This window comes from Emys orbicularis, chromosome 13, assembly GCF_028017835.1.
Source record: "Emys orbicularis isolate rEmyOrb1 chromosome 13, rEmyOrb1.hap1, whole genome shotgun sequence".
NCBI lineage: Eukaryota > Metazoa > Chordata > Testudines > Emydidae > Emys > Emys orbicularis.
Window position 1 is genome coordinate 45,050,746 of NC_088695.1, and position 22,018 is coordinate 45,072,763.

Genomic DNA, 22,018 nt, shown 5'->3' on the forward strand with positions numbered 1-22,018 from the left:
ATGCAGTTTTTTTTGTACATAATTCTACATAATAAAGAGATTGCTCTACAGTACTTGTATTAGGTGAATTGAAAAATACAATTTCTTTTGTTTTTTACAGCACAAATATTTGTAATCAGAAATAAATATAAAGTGAGCACTGTACATTTTGTATTCTGTGTTGTAACTGAAATCAATATATTTGAAAATGTAGAAAACATCCAAAAATATTTAAATAAATGGTATTCTATTATTGTTTAACAGTGTGATTAATTTTTTAATCGCTTGACAGCCCTAATTTAAATATGAGCAATAGTATCGTCTCCTGAAAACATCTTTCAGAGAACAGAGCACCAAAAACTACTTCTGAGGTACCCAGAAAAGGCCAACAGCACCGCAACACATGCCCATCTTACTTACCTTTTCTGAAAGTGACACATTTAAAGCTGCACTGTGGGGTGCAGCTGACACGTAATCACTGTCATTGAACATCTCAGTCAATATCTTCTGGCTTCTGAGAGCACTGATGAGATTATCAATATTTGATCCTAATATAAGACAATAAAGAAGCACACATGACTATTCATCACAAAAGTATTTTGGCTGCATGCAAACTTTACACCGAAATTATGAACGCATTTATATCAAGATAACAAGAGAGAGTAGTTTTCCCATATCATCTTCTTTATGAGAAGTTACTGTTGTTTCTCTACATGTATAGACTCTTCAAATATTTTAAATAGTGCTTATGTTTTGATTTCAGCTCCCTCCTTCAATATTCACACAAAAAACTTAGAAAAAAGGAAGTTTTGTTTGCTGTGTACATCAAATTAAAGTAAATTATAGTTCAGAAATGGTTATAAAAATATCAGGGGGCACACTGATAAGTTTGGATAATCAAGGTTTCAGTGAGAGAGACTCGTTTTAACTGGAGTTATTTATCATGGATAGGATATTACTCTCTTTTGGAAAACAGGGTTCAAACAATGGAGGTTATAAGGTATATGAATGGTGTGTGCCTCAGATATTGGACACAATGTGTTTTTCTTATTGTCATGACTAGAGGTTCATGGACTTTACTCAGCAAAACCTTAAAAAAATAAGGGTGGATGAATATGAAATTTAACCACGCTACTTTTAAGGTGGACTTTTCAAAAGTGCTCAGCGTTGGCCTAACTCTGCTCCCACTGACATCAGTGCTGGGAACTTCTGAAAGTCACACCCTTAAATTGCATAGGTGGGTCATTTAAGAAAGCCATTTTCATTCCCATAGCATCATACAGAGTCAGAATGCCACGCAATGGAAAGACTGAAGAATTTGTGGATCTTAATCATACAGCTCCTGACAGCAGTTTTTAATCAAGTTTGGATAGAGGTTCACTCAACTTTAGTTATCACCCATGACTGATTAACACTGGAATGTTCCCATTTTAAAGAATATTAGATGCTTTTATGTTCTCTACGTTGCAAATTAAAAAAATTCAACCACCAGCCATTCATTACAGTGATCATTCTTGAAGCTCCAGGCTACATTCCACCTCCTTTCACGTTCTGTATGGTTTATTGTCTCATACCAATGGGATGTTAAGTTTAAAAAGACATTATTAAAACTGGAGTATTAAATACACAATAGTAATCCAGTATAACTGTATTTGCTTTTTTTCTTCTCACCTGTGGAGTTCTGAAGGAGGAGACTTGTTTTGTACTTGTAGTATTTTTCTCCAGGCTTCAGCAAGTACAAATCTGGGGAAAGTTTGATGGGAACCACAGGATTTTTGAAGTAGTGATGTATAAGAAACATTAAAATCTGAACTACAAGAAAAACTAAAAAAAGCAACAACCTGAAAGAAATAAAGTGATTTAAGTAAAGTTCAGTGGAAACTGATCCTAATTATTTGCATATTATTTAAAACAAGTTGTCCCTCAGGTGTCAGTCTCAGGCCCACAATAGATAAAGACATTATCATTTCGGTTAATGGAAGTCTAATCATGAACACCCCGATTCAGTCCACAGACTACAGTTAACAAAAACTAAACACATAAAAGGCAAAGCTCGTTATTGACTTCTTACCATAATTCAAAATTGCTCTGGAAAAAAGCAAGTGATGTTGGAGGCTACGGCAGGCAGCAACGTAACCAAAAAGGTACATACATCATATTATCATCAGTATTATCTACAGAAGAGGCTCATGCCCAGGGAAGCAAATATTCATCAGCAGCATCAAGTATTATGATAGCCATGCTTTTATATATATATTATATATATATATAAAATCGTCATCCTCTTTTTTCCCCAAAAGCATCTTTGCAGTCACAGGGGGCAAAGCATCACCATTCATTCTTGTTCATGGCTTGTTCCTCCAATAAACCCAGCCTGATCATGTCCCAGCATATGATGTCACACCATCTAGGCAGTGGTCAGCCTCTAGGTCAGACTGACTTTGGTTGTGTTTGCATTATTTTCTTTGGCATCCTATTAGCTGTTTGTCTTCTACAACAGCAGTTCTCAACAGTGGATCCATGAACCCTTTCACGGGGGATGCGGGGCTCCATGGCTAAAATCCAGAGCCTGAATCCCTGCCCACCCAAAATAGAAGTCAAACTATACTGATGCCCAAGGGCCCACCCCCTGCCCAGAGCCCCGAGTCCCTTCCCCCTCTCCCACCTCCCCCGCCGGGCCCTGGAGTTTTTATAGCAAGTTGTCCTGGGCCTCAGAAAGGAAAAGGTTGAGAACCCCTGTTCTACAGTGTCCCCACCATTGCAATCTTTTTGATTGTAATCACTCCCATGCCCTGATTTCACATCCTCCCCCAGCCATTTAACTTCATCTGTCTTAAAATCATTTCACTTTACACTTGCCATCTTTCAAAAAACTCTCATCCCTACTGCCTGCAGCTTTCTGATGTCTGTTTCATTTAATGCAGCTGCTCCCAGACCCTAGAGTAATACTGTTAGTACACTGGTGTGATAAATATTCACTTTGGTACCAAATATAATGTTTTGATCAGTCCATATTTTCATCTGTTTCTGTGCAGCACTCATGGCTAAGCCACATCTTTTAGCCTAATCCTTGGTGGAATTGTCGGCACTGATCAAGTTTCAGCAGCACATATAAGATTCCACTTGTTCTACGTCTTCTGCATTTCAACACTTTTTCTATTGTCCCTTTTCCAAGATGCAACCACTAGGTCTTCATTTTAAGTTCAAGCCTACTACACTGATTTTCCACGGTAGCAAAGAGCACCATGATTAATTCAAACACGTCTGTCGGTTATATGACATCATCTCCATAAACTAAAGAGCTTAACTCCAATGTCACGCCCTCCAACTCATCTAACGTTCTTAATGTCCAGTTTAAAAAACATGATGAAAAGCTACATTATACACCACAGGTATAAAACAAACTACTAAAACATATCTAAGCATGTTTGCCATTTGAACTTCTGACACTCATAAATGGATTTTGGTAAATGAAACGGGAAGCCATCTTAATACTTACATAATTCCCAATGACTTATTTTCACGTCTTAAGTTAAGGAAGTGAACCTTTGCTATAGTAGAGACCTGCTGTTTCCAGAGAGCTGTATTGCTTACTGCAGATGATTTTGTCTCAGAGAGTATCAGTAGGCTTTGTTCCATCTCATCAAGCGATTTTGTATCCACTTCCTCGCCTGCTGACTGGGAATTAAATATGCTATAATCTATAGGGAAAGAGAGGGGCATATAAACGAAACATAGGATTTACCTTTCCTGATCAAGTCAATGGACCATGTCATGTAGTATCCTGCCTTCAGGAGTAGCCAAATGTTGGTGGTAGAAATGCATCTAAACAAACTGTGCAATGTTGTACAGAAGCAGAAAAACCCCTTTCTGATCCCCTACGCAACCACCATACACCCAAAAGATGGAGATTTTAATTAGCCTAATTAATTTAGCCTATGCAACTACCAATATTGCTAGATATCATGGATTATTCAGCTGTTAAACTCTTTCTAAACAACTTTCCGAGTATAGGAAAGTTCAATACCCTGTAGTTAACAACAAAGCCTAGAAAGGTGAGAATACTTTCATCTATTAAACATGGAACCTAGAAGGGTATTGCTTACTTTTGGAGTAATCTCCTAAATGATAGCAAGAAGCATTTCAAACAGGCCTCTGATTTTACACCCACAATCATATGGGGTACAATTAATTGTGGGTATAAATGATGGTTAGACATTTAAATTCTATTTACAGGTACAAATATATTTTTCAAATCAAGTGGCTGGAAATCTAAATTGTATTTCCTGTGTCCACAATTGAGTGCAAGTGCAAAATCCCATTAGGGAAACGTATATTTTTGAACTTTCGGCCTTATTTAAAAAAAAGAAGGACATTAGATTTAAGAAAAGTACTTGTGGCACCTTAGAGACTAACAAATTTATTAGAGCATAAGCTTTCGTGGGCTACAACCCACTTTTTGCGGATACAGACTAACACGGCTGCTACTCTGAAACCTGTCATTAGATTTAAGGACTCTGAAATTTATCCCTGTACAGAGGTTCAGCACAAGACCTGTACAGCTCTGGACCTCAGACAGGGTTCATTCTCCAACCTCTTTGCCCTCTGTTTGCTGTTCTGGTCAGGTATTTCAAGAAGCCCACAACAGCATGTGTTCTTAGGTGTCACATACTGTTTCATGTAATATTCTATGATAGGACATTTGTGTTATTTCTGCTTTTCATAGTGAAAAGTGCTCAATACAATTTTACAAAAATTAACCACGACTAATCAAGTCACAAAGAAAAAGGTAAATATAGTTACATCTCACCTGCTTGATCAATTTCTGCTTCAATTTCCAGCTTCAGGAACACATCCTCCAATGTTGTCATGGAAACTCCATAAGTAATAACACCCAAATGTGAATGAGTGTCTAGATCAGAAAATAATCCTGTAGAGGTGAAATAATGTGATTGCTTGGCAACAAAATTACATTTGTCCACCAGAATTGCCTCTGATTTAATAAAAAGCCATAGCGTGCCCCACAAGGTGAGACTCTTTAATGAATACACACAATATATGTACAATATGTTAATTATAGAGACCCAGGCCATGGCGCTATAGTTAATGCTGAGATGAGTTTTGCGTTTAAAGCAGATCTTCAATCAGTATGTTAGGTATGAGAAACGCAGCACATTCTCCCCAAAACAACAGCATTTACTCTCCAAGTACAAAATGAATCTTTTGAGAACTTACAAGTAAGTCCATTAAATAGTTTAGGAGTTAAAATTAATTTAAAAATGAGCCCTTAAAGAAATGTAGCACCTGTCAGACCTGTGCTTTGTCCCAAGTGATCTTAGTAATAGAGCTCAGTGAAATTTTCTGAATGGTTTATTCACAAAAAGATGCATACACCCTCCACACACACCCCCCGCCCAAAACTGCATGTGTCTGTGTAATTTTTAGCCCAGTGGTTGCTTGGGTTGTAGGAGACCCAGGTTTGAATCCCCACTCTTGAGCAGAGACATTAATTCAGAGCTCCCCCTTCTCAGATGAAGGGTCCTAATCACCAGGCTATAGGCATTCCGCTCCCAATCTCTTCTGTTGAAGCTGCTCTACTTTTTATGACTACATAAATATTCATTGGGCCAGGGAGAGAGATAGAATGACTCTCTAGATTGGAGTTTAAGGCACTCACCGCTTAGGTAGGAGCTGTCGATTCAAGTTTTCTCTCCATCTGATTCAGAGGAGGATTTGACTCTATATGTCCTACCTCCATGCAGAGTATTAAGGTATGGAAGTGCAAAGTCAGAGCACCCAAACAACCTTGCAAGATCCCTGCAATATATTTTACATCTATACTCTCAACCTTAACTCCATTTTAAAGCAGTTTTTGTCTGGGATTTGATTCAATCCATTGTATTTGTTCCACACTCCCTCTCTCATAGCAGCAAATTTCCCTGTGATGACACAATGTCCTTTCCAGCTCACAACGGGCTGTATGGCTCGTATCTCTTTTGCCATCCGTACATTAAAATGGTCCAAGTTATTTTTTATTTCAATTTGATAAAAGCAAAAAGGGCGGGCGTAGTACAAGAGCTTTATCTTGGACCAAGAGGAGGGTCCTCTGCATTTCCATTGTTAAAACCTATCCTCCTCTGCTTTACGTATTTACTGCCAAAGCCTCACCTCACAGTTAACGTACCAGGCTTCCTGTCAAGGAAGGCTAGGCTGCCTTGAGCAGCTACTAGGAGAAAGAGATGATGGACCCCCCTCTCCTCCAGATGCTGAATGCAGTCCCTAAAGCAGTCTTAGGGCTTGTCTACACTTGAAACGATACAGCAGCTGCACCACTGTAGACACTACCTACGCCGACGGTAAATCGTCTCCGGTTGGCGTAGATAATCCACCTCCCCGAGAGGTGGTATCTAAATTGATGGAAAAATTCTTCAAATCAAACTATTGCTGTTTACACCAGGGGTTAGGTTGGTTTATCGATGGCATAAAGGGGGTGTGGATTTTTCACACCCCTAAGCAATTTTAGCTGGATCGACCTAACTTTTTAGCATAGACCAGGCCTAACTATGTCAACACTACAAGTGCTCCAGCAGCACAGCTATGATGCTGTAGTGTAGACACTTACTATAGTGACGAAAGGGGTTTTTCTATCACTGTAAGATATCCACCCTCAGGAGATGGTAGCTAGGTCAATCCATCAACCTAGAAGTGTCTATACAGGGCTTAGATCGGCTTAACTGTCTCACAAGGGTGTGAATTTTTCACACCCCCTTAGCAAAATAGCTAGGTTGATTTCAGTTTCAGGTGTAGAGCAGGCCTTAGTCCCCACCTGCCCAAGAAAAGAATGAGTGACTGGGAATTAAGGCAAAGAACATGGTTACAAATTTTCAACACTATTGTCAGTTTTCACTGTCTAATTATAAATATCAGAAAAAGCACATATGTAAAGAAAAATGACAACATACTTCTCTGAAGGTACCATTATGATCAACTGATTTCCCCCTACACACACATTAGCTCAGCACTGAATTACAATGGCATCATACCTGAAAACTTGTCCATGTCTTTAAAAGGTAAGGTATACACAAGCTGCAGTTCATTCTGTTGTACCAAGCTGGCTCCAGGGATATGCTGTCTGATCAAGGCTGTTGTAGCTTCTGTATTGCAATACCCATCTATGTGCATACTAAAAATACAAAGTATTTTAAAACCTCTTTGTTTCTTCATTGCCATTTTTTGAAAGTGTAGCCAACAGAGCAACAAAACAGAGTGAAAGTGATATCTGACCTTCCCAAATGACAGAAAAATAAAATCTTTAAAAATTTAGTAGGATATTTTAAAATTATCCTACATCTTAAGGGGAAGACAAAGCAAATATAACATGACACAATGAAGGTGGCTTATAAACTACAAAATAATACCTCAAGCGGTAGCCAACTCCCCATTTGGTTTTGAGGAAGAGAGACGAGCCAACACATTTCAGCATCCCTTGAGAAATCACAGCTTTTCGATCTAGAAACAAAAACAGGCGTTTTTATTCTGAGGACCCTCAATCCACTCATAAAACAATGGCATGACTAAAGAGAGAAAACTCTGCTATCTACTGACAGTGGAAGGAGCACCTGTTTACCTTATATGCTAAATACAGTTCTAATTTACACTCTGCAAGCCCCCAGTAAATATGTCCCACAGGGCCACAGCAAAACTCACCAGCAAGAATATCTGCCTCATCCATGAAATGAGTACTGAATACTGTTACCCGAGTGGCTTGTCTGTTTTTCAGGAGATTCCAAACAACGTGCCGAGAACATGGGTCCATACCAGCAGTTGGTTCATCCAAGAGTAAAACCTACATAATGATTAGGAAAAAGGGCATAAAAAAATCCAAAACCCTCCACAGTCACATCGGAGATACCCACATCACAAAATCCTACAGAAACCAGGAAGACTATTAATTCAAGGGCAGTTATGCTCTATTTGTTTAAAGGTAGGGTGGGAAAAATTTCTTACTTTAGCCAACTAAAAGGCATGCAAAACATCCATCATCACTACTTTCTTTTTAAAAAAGTACATCACCTATTTGTGATAAACAGAAAAGTCACACGCTATGTCACAGAAATGCATCTTCACAACTGGATACGTGAGGTTCCCACTATAAATAAATTTCAGCTACAATGATAAAAAGACACATTGGTTCCTTTTACCAATAGTTGGTGAAATTAAATATGTATATTTTTAAAAAGGTAGGAAATCATGAAGGGGATTGTCACTTACATCTGTACACTGCAGCCTTTAAACATGTACCCAGTCTAAAGGAGCATCACACCTTATAGGTCACAAATAGCAACCATTTAACTCCGTAATCAGATACAGCCATATACTCTCTGTCATGTCCCAGGTGCTTGCATGGCTTTTTCAGGCCATGAGCCTGCTCTCTCTGACAACTTGCACTGTACTGTTTTTAGAGGGTGCAATGCGCTACCCTCCATTCCAGATGCAGTGTAACTTTTTATGCTAATTTACCACAGAAAAGCATGATATAATCCAGTTACTACATTCACTAACACAGTTAACTCTTTGCAATGTAAAGGTTGCATGCTTCAACTTGGCAATTTTAATTGTTTAAGCCAGAGTTGGTATGAAACATAGGAACAGTTGACATATTTTTGCACCTTATTTGCATCGCTTGTAATTGCCAAGTAATATGAGCACAGGTACACTATGCATGCATATATACGGAACAAGCAGTAATTTAGTACTGTGCTTATGCCCCCTTACCTTTGGGTTCCCAAGAACAGCGATTCCTATCGACAGCTTTCTCTTCTGCCCTCCACTTAATTTTTTAGCTTGGTTATCTCGGATGGGCTGCATATCCAAATCATTCATCACTTTCTGCACCTTTAAAAATATACCAACAGGAGTGTTTCATGTCAATAGAAATGAGATACAGTGATTAGAACATGACTGGCATAATTATCAGCACTCTTATGTTATAGTTTGACAAATTATTGATCATTTAAAATTTTTCTAATTAACATTTTTAAGCCCCTTTCCTGGAATGAGCTTCTTGGCGGCAAACCCCTGTACCAACTGTCAACACAGTGTCTATTACAGGATCAGGGCCTTGAAGTTCAACCTACCAAGAATGGATAAATTACAGGAGGCCAATGTTTGTAAACATGCATTAGTATTTAGATGTTCCATTTTGTTCTTCTAGAGCAAATAAATTCAACAACCTTTACTTAAAGAAAGTATCTTCCTATATTTTCCCTCTTCAATAAAACAGCGTATTGGTCTTTTATTGTAAACAAGACTTGCAAAGCGACTTCCATTATGCAATCAATAAAACTATTTTAATAAACAGTGAATACACATTGTATAGAATTTATACCTGAGTGACTTACCTCTTGTATCAGAGCATTGGGAGATATCCCTTTAATATGAGCAAATATTGATAAATTCTCTTCCACAGTTAATACGTCAAAATGTATATCTAATTGTGGGCAAACCCCCGTTATCTTTCGTACATCGAGCATTTCATCAATTTCAGAGATTCTGTGTCCATAGACAGATGCAAACCCTAAAGAACAAAAAGTTTAAAAAAACTGAAGTGTTTTTTAAACCCAACCACTACTTTGATTATCAGCATAGACAGGCTAACTCCACCAATTAAAATGTATGTATAATTTAAAATTAACCTATTTCAGAATAGCCTGAGAAAAGGAGTGTAACTTGAAATATCCTCAAACGTCAGTGGCCTCAGGTTTTGAAGGAAGGAAAAAAGGACATTAAAATTAGTAGATTACAGCCATACACTTCCTATTTTTTCCTAAAGCCAGAGAATTCTCACCATCAGAAGGTGGGCAGAGTCCACAAAGAATGTTCATCAGTGTTGTCTTGCCTGTTCCACTGTGCCCAAGTAAAGCTGTAATCTGACCCTCATATATGTCAAAGGATAAACCTGACCCAGAAAGAAGAAAGGAACAAGTGAAATAAGAATTTAATGACATTGGTTGTGTTATTCTGCACAGGTTTACGTCACTGCAGTAAATTCAAATACTGGCATATAGGCTATGCATTTACTTTGTATTCCAAGGAACATCTCACCTCAACATTTTAACACAGCCTGGTAAAACTGCAACAGCAGCAATAAATAAAAGTGGGGATTAGATTCCCTGCTAGCACTGCCTATGAGGAGACCTGAGCTTAGAAGCAGTTAGTGCAGTGGTTCTCAACCTATTTACCATTGTGGGCCACATATGCAGCTCTCTTTGTGTTATGTGGGCCACATCCACACGATATATATAGTATCTGTATGGCCCTGATGATGTCACATGAGCCACAGCTGTGTGCTGACTGGGCCACAAGCAGCCCACGGGTTGAGAACCACCGAGTTAGAGGCTCCCATACCACCAGCTCACGGGAGCCAGTAAGAGGTTCCTCTGTGCATACTCACTGGAGTTAGGAGACAGAAAAGGGGACTAGGAGAATGAAGGGAAAGACGACACCCCACAAGGTAAAGGACTGAAGAGGAGGGAAATCCTATAGAGTCTGTTCCGAGCCCCTTTGTCATACAGTTACAGGCAGACTGGCTAAAGACACGAGGGAGAACACACCCAACCATATTTAACACTTCACGCTCCCACCCGAAGAAAAAGCACAAAAGACATTAAGTTTATGGGTTATTTCTCCTTCCATTCCTGATATGAAGCTTAGAAGGTAGAAATTTTCTTACTTCTGAGAGCCTCCACAGTTTCACCCTTTTTTCTGAATGTTTTCTGAACACAGCTGATTCTGAAAGAAGACATGTCATTTTATTAAAGAAGAAGAGCTTAAAAATATCATTTTCTTTTGCAAAAAAAGATCAAGATGAACAACTCTGCAATGCTGATATAGGAAGGTTTTGACACATTTTACTGCTGTGCTGAAATCACACAAAATGTGTTGGAGAAACATGTAAGCAAACCAAGAGAGTGGACATCTTTTTGCAATCTTTTGCTTGAATTGTTTATATTATTGCCTCTCTGTGCTGGCAATATGGGGCGGGGGGGGGGGGGGGTGTTTCCTCATTGACTTCAGTATTTTCTATCATGGCAACTGAATAATTCTTTAAGTAACCCATACCGTTATTTATTTCTAATAGCACCAACAATGTACTAGGCACTTTCTAAACAGAAAAGAAGGCCCAGTCTATGCCCCAGTCAGCTCACAGGAGACAGACAGATGGTAGACAGAAGAGGTGAAATGTATTATTAGAGTGGACAAAGTGGTGATAAGTAAGACTAAGTTAACTCTGCTATGTTTTTCCTCTTCTAAGGAGGATATATGAAATCCCTGTCCTCCCCCACAATTACGCCTCAAACATATTAAGATAACGGTAGTTCAGCTAGTTTCTCCGAAGGCCCCATGACAGAGGTAGGTCTTTGAGAACTATATGAACTCAGAAAGTGTAGAGGCCATACAAATGAAGTCAGGAGGTGCGATCTATGTGTGGAGAGCAAGGTGGGGGGAAAAGGGTCTGAAATCTTTGTGTGAGAAGTTGACAAATATGGGAGGATGATGCTGGCACCAGTGACTCAGGGGAAAGCGTTGGTTGATGTGGAATGAGGCAAGGAGTAAGAATGATCCAGCATTTTATATGAGCTTAGGAAGATCTGGGGAGAAAACCTGACCTTCACACTGAAGTGGATTTATTCAAAACAATTTTTTGAGACATTAACAAAAAAAAAAAATCAGTCTGATTCTGGCCACGGAACACAAATATTTTTGTTTGAGACTAATGGAACCATGTAAGAAAAATGGAGATTTAGATTATTTCTCAACGTCTATCATGCCACCATAACAGCAAATAACAATAGCAGCGATTTCATAGCTCATTTGGAGATTGAGACTAAACGCTGATATTAAAATATTGGGAATATAGGAAGGTACAGATGTAAGAGAATTAATGGCATTTTCCACATGGACTGCAAAAGGTGCTGGAAATGGATCACTTTTACTGTTTTCTTTTATGGTGCTGTTGTATATCATGTCCTGGGAAAGCTAGTCTAGTGGCTTTGGTGGAATGTGTGGCTTTGGTGGAATGTGCAATTCTTCACATAAACACCAAAAGGGTTTACAAAACCTATCTGAATCCAGTTTTCAAGATTTAATAGAGAAATACTTCTTTCTTGAACTGTAAACCCACCTGACTTCGGCATCTGAAACAACTAATGGCATCGCTGAAACCGAAGAACCTGGATTTCATTTTGCTTCATCCTGCCAGACTAAGACTATTTTCAGGAGGTTTGATTTGATTGACATACAGTAGGTAAACATTTCCTTTTCCAAAATCAACTTTGTTGTCTTTGGAAAACATCCATATAATGGAAAATGTGGCTTCATAGAAAATGGACAATTGCTACTTAAATGTGTAAAGAACTAGATGTAATGCATACCATATGCTAATTGAATCAACAGATTAAAAATTACTGTTAATTCCCAGGCACACACGAAACAGGAGAAGTGCGACAATGAATCTGTGCCATAGCAGGAAGTTATACCTGATAGCTTCTTTTCCCTGAAATTCTGAAGATACAGGTTCAACCATCTCACTGAAACTTAAGCTTCCATTAATACTACTCTCATATAACTCCTTGTAATTTCTTCTGCGCTTTGACCAAAATGAGGGCTTCATAAAGAAAAATGATGTCCGTCGTAATCCAAACTCACCTAAGCAATAAGAAAGAAAGAAAGCCTTCTGAATGTTAAGCACAAATATGATTCAGTGTTTGAATTTTGGCTACAAAAACTGGGCCTAATCATGCCACATTCCTTATCTTGGCATTAAACCCACTACTACGGTTCTGATTAAGGAAAGCATCCCTATTCAGCGAAGTCTATCCTTAAGTGTTTTGCTGAGAAGTGATAGATTTATGCAAGTACTTAAATACTTTCCAGAATCAGGATCTTGAGAAGAGTGATTTAAATACACACGTCAAAGAAAAAGATCAGAGGCAAAGGATTTTGTATTGAAAGATCTCACGCATGCAGTAGAGAGGAATATGTTCATAGGTATTAATACATTTGTTCCTAGATGTATCACACTTATTAACACATCAATAATTTAACATAACATCTTGGACAGACACAATTCCCAAGAACAACAATTGCAAAGACTGTGATAACAGCTTGGTCAGTAAGGAAAGAAAATTATTCTGGAACAGTAAGAAGAACATAACATAAGAACGGCCATACTGGGTCAGACCAAAGGTCCATCTAGCCCAGTATCCGGTCTTCTGACAGCGGCCAATGCCAGGTGCCCCAGAAGGAATGAACAGGTAATCATCAAGTGATCCATCCCCTGTCGCCCATTCCCATCTTCTGACAAACAGAGGCTAGGGACACCATCCCTGCCCATCCTGGCTAATAGCCATTGATGGACCTATCCTCCATTAATTTATCTAGTTCTTTTTTGAACCTTGTTATAGTCTTGGCCTTCACAACATCCTCTGGCAAGGAATTCCACAGGTTGACTGTGTGTTGTATGAAAAAAAATACTTCATTTTGTTTGTTTTAAACCTGCTGTCTATTAATTTCATTTGGTGACCCCTAGTTCTTGTGTTATGAGAAGGATTAAGTAAGACTTCCTTATTTATTTTCTTCACACCACTCATGATTTTATAGACCTCTATCATATCCCCCCTTAATCGTCTTTTTCCAAGCTGAAAAGTCCCAGTCTTATTAATCTCTCCTCATGTGGCAGATGCTCCATACCCCTAATCATTTTTGTTGCCCTTTTCTGAATCTTTTCCAATTCAAATACATCTTTTTTGAGATGGGACGACCACAAAACAGATATAACAAAACATAACCAAGCAGAATCAAACCCTAATCTGTGTGGTTTTTTTCCACTTCATTAGTATATTTCAGAAAAGTAAAATTTATTTGAATGAAAAACCATATTTTTTAAAGTAATATTTAAGACATTTATAAATACATTTCTAAATATTTAACAGCCACACTTCTCCTCTTTTTGCTTGACATGAGTGTTGCTTTACATGAAGTTAAAGAAAAAGAAGAACACAGAAAGTGGCATTACTATATACCAAAGTGTCTTGGACACTTTATTTAAATACAGTATGTTAGAGCCATCAATTAAGGGTCTGGTTTTCAGAAGTGTTTAACACCCAAAGCTGCCAGATTTCAAGTGGAGTTATGAAATTCAGGACCTATGTGGTTCTGTTCAATATTTATCTCAGATTCTAAACGACATACCTGGAATGACCTGATCAAGATAGACAGCTAGAAGTAGGTAAAACATGCTATCCAGAACCAGTAAAATAAGAGAAATAACTAGTGGATAAGGGCCGTGATTTAAATTTGAAAATATTGCACCATCTTCATAATCTTCCAGATACATGACCTGCAAACCAACATGGAAAAGTTTAGATGCTACAAACTGCCTTTTCACCAACCTGAAATTAAACATGACAACGCAGTACAAAAATAAAATTACAAAGTAATATTATATAAGAACTAAGGGTGGGCGATTGTCATGGTAACAAATGCAAAAAAGATGAAACTAGCATTACAGTTTGTTTGCTGCAGGGAATTATAAAAAGTTATGCTTTACGCCATGAATAAAAAATAAAAAATTCACAAATGTACAGAAAAAAAATAAACTATTTAAAATATTTGAAATTGAGGTGAGACAAATATTTGCAGTGTATTCGTAACTTGATAAGTTATATCTTAAATAACAACAGTTACACTGGGTCAGACCAATGGTCCATCTAGCCTCGTATCCTGTCTCTGACAGTAGCCAGTGTCAGATGCTTCAACTAGTCAGAGGTTTAGGGACACCCGGAGCACAGGGTTGTGTCCCTGAGCATCTTGGCTAATAGCCATTGATGGACCAATCCTCCATGAATTTATCTAATTCTTTTTTAAACCCAGTTGCACTTTTGGCCTTCACAACATCCCATGGCAACAAGTTCCACAGGTTGACTGTGCGTTGTGTGAAGAAGTCCTTCCTTTTGTGTTTTAAACCTGTTGCCTATTAATTTCACTAGGTAACTCCTAGTTTGTATGTTATGTGAAGGGGTAAACAGCATTTCCCTATTCATTTTCTCCATACCTATCACAATTTAATAGACCTCTATCATATCCCTCCTTAATCATATTTTTTCTAAGATGAACAATCCCAAACTTTTTAATCTCGCCATACCCTAATCATTTTCGTTGCCCTTCTCCACACCTTTTCCAATTCCAATATATCTTTTTGAGATGGGGCGACCACAACTGCATACAGTATTCAAGTTGTGGGTGCACCATGGATTTATATAGCAGCATTATGATATTTCTGTTTTATTATCTATCCCTTTCTTAATGGTTCTTAACATTCTCTTAGCTTTTTTGACTGCCGTTACACACTGAGCAGAAGTTTTCAGAGAACTATCCACAATGACTCCGAGACCTGTGGCAACAGCTAATTAAAACCCTATCCTTTTGTATGTATGACTGGGATTCTTTTTTCCAACGTGCATTACTTTGCACTTATCAACGCTGAATTTCATCTGCCATTTTGTTGCCCAGTCATCCAGTTTTGTCAGATCTCTTTCTAACTCTTCGCAGTCTGCTTTGGACTTAACTATCTTGAATAATTTTACATCGCCGGCAAATTCTGCCAATTCACTCTTCTACCCCTTTTCCAGATCATTTGTGAAGATGTTGAATACCACAAATTTCAGGACAGATCATCAGGGAATCCCACTATTTACCTCTCTCCACTGTGAAAACTTATCCCTACCCTTTGTTTCCTATCTTCTAACCAGTTACCGATCCATGGGAGGACCTTCCCTCTTATCCTATGAGAGCTTACTTTGCTTAAGATCCTTTGGTGAGGGACCTCGTCAAAGGCCTTCTGAAAATCCAAGTAAACTATATAGATCGGATCATTCTTGTTCACGTGCTTATTGACTCCTTCAAAGAATTCTGATAGATTAGTGAGGCATGATTGCCTTTTACAAAAGCCATGTTGACTCTTCCCCAACATGCTGTGTTTATCTATGTGTCTGCTAATTCTGTTGTTGACTATAGTTTCAACCAATTTGTCTGGTATTGAAGTTAGGTTTACCAGTCTGTAATTGCCAGGATCACCTCTGGACCCTTATTAAAAATAGGCGTTACATTAGCTCCCCTCCAGTCATCTGGTACACAAGCTGATTTAAATGAAACGTTACATACATTACATGCCACAGTTAGTCGTTCTTAAATAGGAAAGAAAAGTTACATTTTAAAGAGGAAGTAATTAGGTGCTAGACAGGCACCTGGAAGTCCCAGGCTCAATTCCTTACTCTGCAACAGACTTCTTGTGTAACCTTGGCAAGTCACTTACCCTCTCTCTGTCTCAGCTACTCCTCTGTAAAATGGAGACAACAGTTCTTCCCTATCTCACAGGGGTATTGTGAAGACAAATACATTAAGGCTATGGTGATGGAGGCCACATAAGTATCTTAGCTAGATCTTAAATCATATCAAGTTACTCTTCATTTGTTTGTGCATGCAAAGATAGTAAAGAATAACACCGTTTACTTACCTGTGCAATCCCAATCAAGAACGTACACTGACACAAGGGGCTTAGAATCCATACAAAAGACTTCGGAAAACCATCCAACAGGACAATAGTGAGACCCACAAAACCAAAAGCCAGTGTTGCCAAAAATTCAACTATACCCACATGCTTTGATTTTTTAAATAGAGGAGTCAGCATGAAAGCAAAGAAAACCTAGAATACAAATCAGAACATCATTACAGAACACAAGAGATCTGGCATAGAAATGCTGCAATTAACATTTTTATCTTCAATGAACAAGTTACTTTCCTTTTACAATAATTGCAATGCTTTGCCAAGACTTTATCCCTGTTAACATCAATACCTCTTTTGGTAAAAATAGGCCTTCAACAATACAACTGATTTCCTAATATTGTCCATGTCATAGAGTGAAGAACTGAAGTATTAAACAATAAATTAAGGGAGACATACTTCAATGTTCTTCACATTATTAAACTTTTTCAATCATAAATTAAGAAACTATAATAAATAATATTGCAATTGTTTAAAATTCTCTAAGTGACTTGTATAGATTCATATAGTATAATAAAGTGGAATCTCCAAGCTTCAGTTAGGGTCACAATTGTTGTTGAAGTGATCCACAATTGTACAGTAAAAGGAACGTAGTACAACATTTTGCAAAGTTTAGAAGAGACAAGATATGGGAAGTTGAGAGTCAGCACAAAACTAATGTAAGGCCCCAGGGGTCTAGAACTCAGGCCTGCAGTGCTGCTGCTGCCATCTCCATGCTGCCGCTGTAACCAGCTTGCACTCTACAGCCCAGGATCCACTGTGGACACAGATGACGGGAAGTCCCACCTCAACAGGTCTGACAGACAGCAGCCCCATGACTCCTGATTGGCTCCCAGCCCTATATAAATCGAAGGGGTGTGCCAGGAAGTGTCCAGGCAACAACGCAAATTCCCTGGAGTTGCCCCAACCATTCCTTGCTCCTGAACTGGTGGCTTCTATCTCGGCTTCCTTTGGACTTCACCTTCTGACTCAGACCCTGAAACCTGACTCGGATTCTGACCCATGGTATCAACCCTGACTATGCGCTCCTCCCTGCCTCTGGTTTGCCCCTGCTCTGACCCTTGGTCTTGACTGCCTGCATTGGGAAGCTGCCAACTGGAACTCTTCCTTCATTAGAAACTCAATCACGCAAGATGCTGAATACTCTGGCCCTGATTCTAGCAAAGCACTCAATCCTGTGTTTAACTTTAAGCACATTACTAGTCCCACTAATGTCAATATAACTGCTCATGTACTTAACCGGTTTGCTGGATTGAGACCGGAGTACTAGGAAGAGACAAGGTAGGTGGAGGTAATATCTTTTACTGGACCAACTTCTGTTGGTTGAACGGACAAGCTTTAGGGCTTTACATAGCTCTTCTTCAAGTGTAGAGAAGGTAGTCAGTGTCCAGCTAAATACAAGGTGGGACAGATTGTTAAGCAGAAGGGGTTCACGCATGTTGTAGTCAATTAACATGAAGTGGACAATTAGCAACTGTGCAATAGTAGGACCCTGGAGGGTTAGTAGGAAGCAAGCAGTGTGACAAATTGATGTAATCAGCCATAAAACCAGTGTCTCTATTAAGTCCATGATTTTTAGTGCACTGCAGAGTAATGAATTTAAGTTCCCAAGCTTGTCTTTTGAAGGAATTGTGCAGGTTTCTATTGAGTACAAGGACTGAGAGGTCAGATACAGAGTGATCATTTTGTGAAAGGTGTTTGCCCATAGGTGAGAGAAAAATGATAAAAGACCAAAACATCCTGTGTGAGTTCATTAGAGAGCGTAGTGATTGTCTCATTTCACCCACATAGTAGTTGTTGGGGCACTGGATGAGGCACACCACATGTTGTGATAGGCATGTGTGGGACGCATGGATCTCGAAAGGTGAGTTGTGGGGACATTGATCATTGTAGCAGTGGAGAGATGGCTGCACATTTTGCATTCGTTGTTCTGGCAGGGTTTCGTGCCACTTTGAGTTGGTGGGTCCTGGTCTGTTGGGAGTTTATGTCTAATGATGAGCTTAGTGAAGTTGGGGTTTGAAGGCCAGAAGAGGGGATTCAGAAATGATTTCTTTCAGGATGGGGTCCCCACTGAGCATGGGTTGTACCTGTTTGATGAAACCAGTACAGGTTATGATGTAGGGTGGCAGGTGACAAGCAGAGCTGTGAAGTTGGTGTTTGGGGGTTTTTCTGCTGTACTGTAACATGTTCTCCTGGGGTATCTGGGTGGCCCATTCTATGATGTGATCTACTTCTCTGGTGGAGTGTCCTTGGTTAGTACAGGCAGTTTAAATGTGTTGAGGTGTGTATCCTGAGCTCTCTTTTGGAGCATATTATTTGGAACCTGAGTTCCTGGCTGTAGATAACAGATTTCTTGGCGTATCCCAGAATTTGATGCTGATATGGGACTGTTCTACAGAGAGTGTGCTAGACGGGTGGTAGTTGTGGAAATCCCAGGGAGTTCAGGTCATCTGTCCAGAGGATGAAAATATCATTAATGTATTTCAGGTATATGTATTGGTGGTGCATTTTCCCAAAAATTCTTCTTCAAGGTGGCCCACAAAGAGGTTGGCATATTGGGGAGCCGTCCTAGTATCCATGGCTGTACTCATGGTATAAACAAAGCGTTTGTTGTTAAATATAAACTTCTTATGGGTAAGGATGAAATGGATGAGATTGGCAATGTGTTGGGGGTGGATTGCTGAGTGTTGTCCATTGTCTTGTAGATATTTGAAGCAGACAGCGGTGGCGTAATAGCGAGGGAGGTTGGTGTACAGGGAGAGGACATCCATGGTGGCAAGGATGGTGTTCTGAGGGAGGTTGTTAATGTGGTATAGTTTCTGGAGGAAGTCAGTTGTGTCCTGGAGGAAGCTGGCCCTTTGTATGGTCAGTGGTTTGACGATGGTTTCTATAAATCCTGATATTTGCTCAGTAACAGGGTCGTGGCCAGATATGATGGGTCTGCTTGGGTTCCCTTGTTTGTGTATCTTGCAGAGCATGCAGAAGGTCCCTGGGATGGGTTTGTGGGGTATGAAATTGTAGAGCTTCTCTTGAAGTTGTTTGGAGAAGGATTTGATGATATCCTTCAATTCTTTTTCCACCCACAGAAGTAGGTCTAATAAAGATTTTACCACACCTATCTTGTGTTTCTGATATGTTGGGACCAACATGGCTACACCACCACCACAAACCAGACTACTTGGCATTTTGGGAGACTGAGCCATACATGAAGTAGTGGGGTAAAATAAGCAGGAATAATAAACCTTTAAAAAATCCCATGGTATTTGATTTTAATACATTTCTGCATCTTTGGTATTTCCTATTTAAAGCATAGGAGATATAGTAAATACTTCTGTACATTCAAATACTGTGGTAAGGTAATGGTTGGGGTTCAAGTGGCCAGCTCAGTACATGTGACACGAGAAGCTACATAAAATCTCCCAAAACAATTGTGAGAAGAAAGAGAATGGTGCGATAAAGGCAGCTGTTTACCATTTGGGGTAGGGAAAACTGCATTGGAAACATGTCTAGAATGGGGGAAAACAGCAGATGGGAAGAAGCACATTGGAGAGAGTGACCTCAGTGAACCACAAACAAATTGAATTCACGAAACACTTACTGAGGATATTCCATACAGGAAAAAAAGAAGAAATATCACAAAGGAGCTACTTTGGGGAAACAGTGAAGAGGCTGTTGCAATGACTGCCATGAGAATGGACATGACAAAAATCAGAGTTGTGTACAGTAGAACCCAAGACAGCCTGGAAGAAAAGGAAAAACAGGGAAAATTCCTAGATTAACTAAATAATTGTACTGGAATAATTCAAAGTTACAATTCTTTAATATTCCAGAATGCTGCACAGAAAGGAAGCAAAACAATGTGCCAGAATCTCAGAGGAAAGGAGGTCTCTAAGTGCAAATATTATTCTAAGCATCATTGCATGTACTTTCATCCTAATTGCATCAAAATAAAGCAAAACATTGTTCTGAATCTACAATTTTGTAATTTCCATAATTAATTTCCTCGTTTAATTGAAACAGGGTCAGTGAGGAGCAGCTTTCAATAATTAAAGCAAATGCTACTTAAATTTTAATGCCCTAGTCAGTCCAGTAATACAATATTCTTCTATATAAAATAAACCTTGTTGAAAAGTCAGAGAACAATTTCCTTCTTAGGAAACAGATGCAGCCTGTGCAAGGGTAAGAAATGTGACACATTTTACTTAGGGTATATCTTCACTACCCGCCGGATGGGTGGGCAGCGATCAATCCAGTGGGGATCGATTTATCGCATCTATTCTAGAGGCGATAAATTGATCCCCGAGCGCTCTCCCGTCGACTCCCATACTCCACTGCTGCGAGAGGTGCAGGCGGAGTCGACGGGGGAGCAGCAGCCGTTGACTCACCGCAGTGAAGACACCACGGTAAGTCGATCTAAGTATGTCGACTTCAGCTATGTTATTCACGTAGCTGAAGCTGCGTAACTTAGATCGATCCTCCCTCCCCCCGCAGTGTAGACCAGGGCTTAGCTAACAACTCACTAGATTAGCCCTTTTACAGTGCTTCCAATTTTCAAAATGCTGCACAAACACCACTTAAGTAACATGTCTGCAGGGATGCATTTTATAGAGGGGATCCCTAAAGCAGAGAAGGGAAGTGACTTGGTCACATGTATCAAGAAATAGTGACTGGGGGGTGGAAGTAGTCTGCTAATATTCTAAATTAAGGGCTTGATCATGCAAAGAGCATTTATTAATGAGAACAACCCAACTGAATCAACTGAACTATTCACAGTAAAAAAGGATTATATTTGGTGGTAGTTTTTTGCAGGATACAGCTCTAGTACACCAATGGTCACCATTACTGGGCATGCAAAGATAAACTAAGATCATTTGTTCCCCTACAACCATACTGTATTAAAATGAGCACACCCACGACATGGAAGACATTACATGGTATAGTACCAATCATTAAAGAGGATGCACTTTAAGAACATAAGAACATAAGAAAGGCCGTACTGGGTCAGACCAATGGTCCATCTAGCCCAGTATCTGTCTACCGACAGTGGCCAATGCCAGGTGCCCCAGAGGGAGTGAACCTAACAGGCAATGATCAAGTGATCTCTCTCCTGCCATCCATCTCCATCCTCTGACGAACAGAGGCTAGGGACACCATTCTTACCCATCCTGGCTAATAGCCATTTATGGACTTAGCCACCATGAATTTATCCAGTCCCCTTTTAAACATTGTTATAGTCCTAGCCTTCACAACCTCCTCAGGTAAAATCTGAACGTCTTCTGCACAGATCTCTCTCTCAGACAGGTTACAACACTACAGCAGTATTCAATCAACCCACATACTGGAACTGATGTGAGTGGAAAGGAGACTGTCACTTGTCCAACTCAACATCAGGAAAAAGGAGTTACTGAGCTAAAA

At 39.4% G+C, this 22,018-nt stretch overlaps 1 protein-coding gene across 1 annotated transcript in view; it reads right to left on the bottom strand.

Moving 5' to 3' along the window:
* ABCA5 (ATP binding cassette subfamily A member 5) overlaps window positions 1-22,018 on the bottom strand; it is a 50,297-nt gene that overhangs the window by 19,683 nt on the left and 8,596 nt on the right. Inside the window, exons 6-20 of the mRNA XM_065415452.1 lie at window positions 20,202-20,343; window positions 16,556-16,744; window positions 14,233-14,380; window positions 12,519-12,687; window positions 10,712-10,770; window positions 9,827-9,937; window positions 9,381-9,556; window positions 8,755-8,874; window positions 7,687-7,825; window positions 7,398-7,488; window positions 7,023-7,162; window positions 4,790-4,909; window positions 3,479-3,680; window positions 1,651-1,820; window positions 400-527 (exon numbers count right to left, since the gene is read on the bottom strand). Of these exons, the coding sequence (XP_065271524.1) occupies window positions 400-527; window positions 1,651-1,820; window positions 3,479-3,680; window positions 4,790-4,909; window positions 7,023-7,162; window positions 7,398-7,488; window positions 7,687-7,825; window positions 8,755-8,874; window positions 9,381-9,556; window positions 9,827-9,937; window positions 10,712-10,770; window positions 12,519-12,687; window positions 14,233-14,380; window positions 16,556-16,744; window positions 20,202-20,343 (2,104 nt within the window). The remainder of the gene's footprint in view (window positions 1-399; window positions 528-1,650; window positions 1,821-3,478; window positions 3,681-4,789; window positions 4,910-7,022; window positions 7,163-7,397; window positions 7,489-7,686; window positions 7,826-8,754; window positions 8,875-9,380; window positions 9,557-9,826; window positions 9,938-10,711; window positions 10,771-12,518; window positions 12,688-14,232; window positions 14,381-16,555; window positions 16,745-20,201; window positions 20,344-22,018) is intronic.